Source organism: Ceratosolen solmsi, unplaced genomic scaffold (genome assembly GCF_000503995.2).
Source record: "Ceratosolen solmsi marchali unplaced genomic scaffold, CerSol_1.0 scaffold7, whole genome shotgun sequence".
Classification (NCBI taxonomy): Eukaryota; Metazoa; Arthropoda; class Insecta; order Hymenoptera; family Agaonidae; genus Ceratosolen; species Ceratosolen solmsi.
In genome coordinates this window covers 14,269,131-14,276,101 of record NW_011948413.1, presented here as the reverse complement: position 1 = coordinate 14,276,101, position 6,971 = coordinate 14,269,131, and the positions used below count along the sequence as shown (strand labels likewise).

Genomic DNA, 6,971 nt, shown 5'->3' with positions numbered 1-6,971 from the left:
GGTTCAGCAACAGCAGCAGTCGGTGCAGCAGTCGGTGCAGCAGCAGCAACAACAACAGCAGCAGCAGCAGCAGCAACAGCAACAACAACAACAACAACAAGTGGCGCCCCCGAATGCGGCGCCACCGAACGTCACTGGACCAGCTGCCTTCCAGGGCATTCAGAGAAGTCAATTCATAAGGCAACAGCTCAGGGCGACTCATGGGCAGCAGCACGTAGCACCACCTGGAATGCAGCCCCAGCAGGGCTTGTTTGCGCCCCAGCAGCAACAGCAGCAGCAGCCGCAGGGAATGTATGCCGGCATGCAGCAAGGCGAGTTATTTATTTCTTTTCATTCTTACTAATTTAATTAATTGGAGGGAACGAATTCCAACAAAAAACCTCGTCAAAATGTAAAAGTCACGCTACACGTATACGCCCGGATAGAAATTGTCCGCCAACTTACCAACTTCCCATATTTTAAATGTAATCCTTATTGAACGGACCTTGACTTGATCGATCAGCTTTCTTTTGTCAATTGCTTTCTAAAAACTTGATCGATCACAGCTTTCTTTTGTCAATTTGTCAATGCTTTCTAAAAACTTGAACAATAACATCTTAATATTATTATATTGAAGCGCGTGGTCGCGATCCTGGTATCGTACATCAAACCTAGAGTCCAAACTTCTCAGCGGTAACCGAATTCTCGCGCACTTGAACTGTTTTGGACCGATAGGTACAAGTAAGAGTATAATTTACTATCGCCAACGATACTACCGCACGATGCAATTTTGTCCGAGCCTTGACGCTTAATTTTTTGTTTTTTATTTTAACTGACTTACAAAGCTTAATGTACGGCTTGACGGGTACGCAGGTATGAATCAAAATTACGCCGGCTACGGTGGACAGCAAATGATACCTCAGCAGCCGCAGCAGCAGCAGCCTCCGGGTCTGATGGCCCAGCAGCAAAATATGTTCCAAAATCAGCAACAAATGATGGGAGCCCAAAACCAGCAGCAGATGATCAATGCCCAAAATCAGCAGCAGATGATGGGCGCGCAACGAAGTCAGGAGTACATGCAACAGCAGAGAATGCAACCCGGCACCGCAAGACCGCCTTATTTGCAGGTGAGCCGTGCCATGCCACTCAGAATCAGCCCGAAATTCAGGCGAATCAATAGCTTCCTTCGTTTTATCCTTAATCAGAGTCACTTAATATGTAAAGCTGACGTTTGCTTATCTTGTTGCTCGTTTGTTGTGAGATTTTATTGTGAAACATGAATTTTCATGGTCGCTGCAATTGATTCGATTAATGAGATTAATGATAAGGCAGCGGCAGCATTGCTCGTTAGTTGGGAATGTAAACAAATGTGAAATTTAGTGAAATCGATGAGATTGAAATATACGTATTTCTTTCATAGCTTATTATGTAATTGCGTGTGCGAGATTTATGGCTGAACAATTTTATTGTAATTTATTGTAATTTTCTTATAGCAGGCGCCAAACGTAACTATGAATACAATGGGTCCAATGGGTGCTGGAGTACAAAATCAACCGGCACCTCCGTACCGGCAAGCCGGTGGCAAACCCGGTACGGTCAATGTCGGTGGTGTTGGACAAGCTAATGTTGGTCTCCAGCCAAATCAACACATGCAATCCGTAAGTAAAAATCTTATCTCGCTTCACCAGCTCGTATGACGACGACCCACAAAACCTATTGTCGTCCGCGACACTTTTTGTATTTAAGCAATTTGCCAATAGCCGGTTATTAGAAAATTACATTTAATCTTGATTGAGTTAAAGCGTCTTTACTTGGCTGCATACACCCGAGCTCCTTAATATATGGCCGACTTAATTTTCTAGCAAATGTCATTGACTCAACAACGCATGAGGCAGATAATGGCCATGCAACAGCAACAGCAACAAGCTCAACAGCAACAGCAAGTTCAGCAACAGGCGGGTAATGCCGGCCAACAGGCGACGCCTCAGCTGGTTGCTCATCTTCAGCGCAATCTTAATCAGGCCCCGCAGCATCCTTATCAGCATCAACCGCCGCCTTACTAAGTGTACTTCGTCAGCACGAACAAAAATGTGTGGCTGTGTGCGTTCGGCACCTTCGGACGGGCGCATTATTATTATTATTATTACTATTATTATTACTATTATTATTATTACTATTATTATTATTAGTATAATTATAATTACGAAAAGGATGAGTGTTTAGAAAGAAGTAATTGAAAATATAGTGAATGTAAATGTTGAAATATTTTATAGAGAGATTTTCAAATATTTGCGTAGATGTGTATAATTAGCACGCGAAATAGTGTTTCGTAAGAAGAGAAAAAAATTATGCAAATATATTGCCGATCTATTCGAGATGTAATATTTAAATGAAAGAGAGAGAGAGAGAGAGAGAGAGAGTGAGTTCGAATGAGCGAGCAAGTGAGAAAACTAATTATTTTTTAATTTACACGAACGAGTTTGAGTACTTGATATGGAACAGGGCTTCGACTGAAAATGTTTTATTCTCAATCACTTTTTATGCTGTACATTAGTTTTTAAACGACGTTTCTTTTTTTTCTCACATTTTGCGATTTAAGGTGATTTAATAGTAGTTGATCGTTGTGTATCCGCAAGTGATAAACGTATGAATTGTAATTTTATGGAATGATTGTCAATGGGCTTAGATTATATAATAAATATTTACGACGAAATTTATGCTTTTTTAGATTTAATTAACAAATTCAATTTGAAAAGTTTAAACAGGTTAAACCACTGATTTTCTAAGCTCATATTGTATCGTGCCAAAATTTTTAAGTGCACAAATCTGATTTAACTTGTACGAAGATCGACGAGGTAATCAATATGATTGAGAGTGAAATACCGAAGAGTGTTGTTTCTAAAATAATGCCACGCGATCATCGTATTTCAAATGCCTGCATAATACCGCAGCAAAGATTCATAAACTGTACATATTCACTTCCTCCTTCTAGCAATCTATAGCTGCATATCTAAATTAAATTAAAACAAATTGACGATTTTATAATAATTAGATATTATAAAAATTTTACATTGAATATAATAATTTTTCTTACCGCAAGTTTTTCTGCGATTAAAGCTTTTTGCTTATCTGTAAGTATATTTGAATAAATAATAATGTCGTTTAATTGATCTACGACCTGGAAAATCAATAATGAACAGTTATTTTTTATCAATTGAAATTATTAATTTCTTTTCATACCTGACTTGCCGAATAAGCCTCTAACATGAATTTATCAACATAAGCTTCGACTTCGTTATAGTTTTTTGTTTCGCAGACTTTTAATAAATCATCGAGCCACTTGACTGGAACAATCTATGCAATAAATTAGTTTATTAGAATGAAATATAAATATTCTTATATTAAATATACATTTGAGTTCAATTAATTCAATTACTAATTATTATTGGCAAACTATATATATATATATATATATATATATATATATTCAAGTGCTTAAATTACTGATTATATTAGATTTTACTAACACCGGATATTTCTAGCACATCATCTATAGTAATTTCAATCCCCTTTCCTTTAAGCCTTGTAACAGATTGTAAGCAAGTTATCGCTCTCCGTAAATCTCCCCCGGATGCATCGACAACAGTTTTAAGTACGCTTTTTTCTGCTTTCAGATCTTCTTCGTTACAAATATATTCCAATCTCTGAATAATCTTTTCTTCTCCAAGAGGCTTAAATCTAAATTTTGTGCAACGAGATGTTAGGGGTTGAATAATTCGGGAAATATAATTACAAATAAGACAAAATCGAGTTGTATGCGATTCTTTTTCCATTGTTCGCCTTAAAGCTGATTGTGCTGCCCCTGTCATATTGTCTGCTTCATCCAGAATTACAATTTTGAACGGTGGACAAGATTTACCGCTAAAAATGACATAAAAAATTATTTTATAAATTGCTTTTTTAAAGGGAATATGATTATTTCTGGTGTTTTGCAATTTCAGTTGGGATTGTTTGTTATCATATAATTTACATGAATATAAAATTTTTTAAAATAGCCTTGCAATTACAATAAAAATTATTTCACAAGTTTAGCATTATATAAATGAACAAATGGAAGAATAGAAGATACAATTAAGTAGAATAAATATTGATTCGTTAAATAATTAAAAAACACTACATTATTGAAATAAACATTGACCGATTTCTTGTAAAATAATTTTTTTTATTTGTCTGCTTTTTTTTTTATCATCTAAAGTTATTGACTTTTTAACTTTGATATATCTGTATTAAATAAAAAGCAAGAGAATGTCTAGCGAATAATAAATGTTTTACTAAGTTTATATAAAACACCTGATACTTGCAACTAGTTGCATACTATTGTTTTAAATTTTTTATTTCAATGTAAATTTCAGACCTTTTACTTTAACATCATTGATATCGAAGCTTAGAAGTAAAAATACTTAATATTATTAAAAAAGAATGTTAAATCGTACTCGGATCTGATGTGGCTCGCCGTAAGTTGAGAGAACGATTTCACTTTATCTCTTATTACTTGAATTCCTCTTTCATCCGATGCATTCAGCTCCAATATCCTTTCCTTATACATAGTTCCAAAAAGCTGTCTAGCTGCAGCTAAAATTGTACTTGTTTTACCAGTACCCGGCGGTCCATACAGTAAAAGATTTGGAAAATCCTGACCGGACAAGCACTGTCGCAATACTTCCACAACTTCATCTTGTTCAACGACTTCATCCACAGTTTTAGGTCTGCTGTTTGTTAAATCAACAAAAATATTGATAAAGTGAATTGACATGGTTGGCATTATTGAGAATTGATTATTTTTATTAGCCATCGTTTAATACAAATACATTAATCAAGTAAAGGTTATTGCAATTCCGATTTAAAATACTTGCATTTAATAGAGATTTATGAATAATTGGCACGTACGAATTGTAACAAACCGTCACGGAAATACATTATTCCGCAATTATTTATTATTTAAAATTCTAAAAAGTAAAACATTTACAAATAAGGTTATTTGGCTTACTATTTTTCGACCCAAGGTGTAGCTTTTTGACGAGGAGTGCCCTTCGCCTTCGACGTAGTTGGTACTTTAACCGTTTCTTTTTGGCCTATTTTGCCAGTTTTCAAAAACGAATTCATATTAATAACGAACGTATTAAGTGGCAATAACACAGAGTGACATAAGGGAAGCGATTGTAAAGAGCCGCCAACCACGTTCCCGCCAACTTTTATCAAAGCGTTGGCTCAGGTCAGCTTCCCTTGGACACGACACGCACATACATTGCCAATTCATACGCACGGCCCACTGCCAATTATATCACGCACCGCTTCACTATCGGATTACCAATATCTTTCATTATCACACAATAATTACATGGACCAAATGGAATAATTCGGGGGTGCGTGCACGCGGCTCGTGAAGCGCGATTATTTGCCTTGGTCATTCCATCCTCAGGACAATGAGTTTACGCAAATTGAAATTGTACTTGAATTGCGCTTGCGCGAACTAAGCCGCACTACATTACCGGTTCACCGACGCCAATGTAGACTTAAAAGTCTAGAGATATGTCAAACAGAAACATTGCACGGTTTGTCTACGAAGAGTGCAAGGTTGAAATTGATTTTCGATTGTAGGCTCTTGCGTTCCGGCTTTTCGTCGGCACTATTGCAGAACATTTTGATAAATAAATTAATTCTGTCTGAATTTTTCATCAATTTCTTTTCCTTTCGATCATGGCAAGTAATACTGTTTTCTTAAGAACTTACTGGCTCGTAATGCATCATTGATACTTATAACCTATAAAACAACAAATGTACATATTTATTTTCTTCTTTATTACGTTAGTATTAATTAATTATGTTTTGTTTTAGTTATTCTATTCGTTTTTCAAATCATTGGTGGGTAAGGATGTCGTAGTGGAGCTGAAAAATGATCTCAGGTAATAAATAATTATTATTTTTAAACTGCTGTTTAAGCCTATTTAAATTTCAATTTATTATAAAAATTAGATTAATATAAAAATTATAACAATTTTAGTTTAGTCATAATTATTATGATTGTTTATACCATTTGTCATTGTTATTTATAATTTTCGTTTTGATTTCGCAGTATTTGTGGAACATTACACTCGGTTGATCAATATTTAAATATCAAACTCACAGATATAAGTGTCACAGATCCAGACAAATATCCTCATATGGTATATATCTATTTACTTAACACATATTTTTCATATTTGAAATAAGAATATTAATAATGGGCTATTTCAGTTGTCAGTTAAAAATTGTTTTATAAGAGGATCGGTTGTCAGATATGTTCAGTTACCTGGGGATGAAGTTGATACACAGCTTTTACAAGATGCGGCAAGAAAAGAAGCAGCGGCACAAACTCGATAGTATACTGCTATAATTTTTTGTTTATTACTTAAGTTAAATAATTTTGATATAATACATTAAATTAAAGAACTATTTTTTGTAACTTCTTTCGTCATTCTGAAATTCCAACTTCGTATTATATACTACAGCGAGCATCAATAAAGTAACTTATTTTATACATACTTCTTGCTTTATTTAGTGATAGTATTCAAGAAAGCCAAAATTACCAAACAATGAATGCAATTGAATACAAAATGAACACAAATTTTCAATCTTAATAAAGGTAAATTCATTTTTGAATTATAAATAATGTAAAAAGGTAATTTCAAACTAATAAAAACGAAGTAATTTATTATAATATTAATATCATATATTATATTTATTTATTAATAAGCAATAAAATGTTTATCTGAGGATTTACGTGGGTATTTTTCAATTTACTGAAATTAATGGTCACCAAATAATATATATCAATATTATAATTACAATTTAAAAATGTTAAATAATGAAATAAATTACAAAATAAGTTACATTTAACATTAAGTTTAGTAATGAATGCAGAAACATCATATCTTCAAACATGAGAGAGTAGA

The 6,971-nt window shown here is 34.1% G+C and overlaps 3 protein-coding genes across 3 annotated transcripts in view; 2 read left to right on the top strand and 1 right to left on the bottom strand.

Moving 5' to 3' along the window:
* The window catches only part of kto (mediator complex subunit kohtalo), a 14,353-nt gene extending 11,963 nt beyond the window's left edge, over positions 1-2,390 (top strand). Inside the window, exons 17-20 of the mRNA XM_011506258.1 lie at positions 102-311; positions 853-1,106; positions 1,473-1,637; positions 1,842-2,390. Coding sequence (XP_011504560.1) covers positions 102-311; positions 853-1,106; positions 1,473-1,637; positions 1,842-2,042 — 830 coding nt within the window. The 3' untranslated portion in view covers positions 2,043-2,390. The remainder of the gene's footprint in view (positions 1-101; positions 312-852; positions 1,107-1,472; positions 1,638-1,841) is intronic.
* Positions 2,391-2,692: 302 nt separating this feature from the next.
* Positions 2,693-5,463, bottom strand: LOC105367516 (replication factor C subunit 4). The gene is made up of 6 exons (XM_011506259.1): positions 5,027-5,463; positions 4,473-4,748; positions 3,507-3,900; positions 3,220-3,333; positions 3,074-3,157; positions 2,693-2,989 (listed from the first exon to the last, which is right to left on the bottom strand). Exons 1-6 carry the CDS (start codon positions 5,140-5,142, stop codon positions 2,897-2,899), a joined length of 1,077 nt encoding a protein of 358 aa, XP_011504561.1. The 5' UTR covers positions 5,143-5,463; the 3' UTR covers positions 2,693-2,896.
* Positions 5,464-5,590: 127 nt separating this feature from the next.
* On the top strand, positions 5,591-6,558 carry LOC105367514 (U6 snRNA-associated Sm-like protein LSm2). The gene is made up of 4 exons (XM_011506257.1): positions 5,591-5,739; positions 5,875-5,942; positions 6,113-6,203; positions 6,274-6,558. The coding sequence occupies exons 1-4, from the start codon at positions 5,737-5,739 to the stop codon at positions 6,397-6,399; spliced, it is 288 nt and encodes a 95-aa protein (XP_011504559.1). The 5' UTR covers positions 5,591-5,736; the 3' UTR covers positions 6,400-6,558.
* Positions 6,559-6,971: the final 413 nt, after the last annotated feature.

Excerpts from the sequence above, each read along its gene's own strand:
- LOC105367516 (XM_011506259.1), bottom strand. The coding sequence starts at position 5,142 with ATGAATTCGTTTTTGAAAACTGGCAAAATAGGCCAAAAAGAAACGGTT. Across the intron at positions 3,158-3,219 it reads AGGCTTATTCGGCAAGTCAG|GTCGTAGATCAATTAAACGA; the intron begins GTATGAAAAGAA and ends TTGATTTTCCAG. Across the intron at positions 2,990-3,073 it reads TAATCGCAGAAAAACTTGCG|ATATGCAGCTATAGATTGCT; the intron begins GTAAGAAAAATT and ends AATTTAATTTAG.
- LOC105367514 (XM_011506257.1), top strand. Across the intron at positions 5,943-6,112 it reads GAGCTGAAAAATGATCTCAG|TATTTGTGGAACATTACACT; the intron begins GTAATAAATAAT and ends TTGATTTCGCAG. Across the intron at positions 6,204-6,273 it reads CAGACAAATATCCTCATATG|TTGTCAGTTAAAAATTGTTT; the intron begins GTATATATCTAT and ends GGGCTATTTCAG.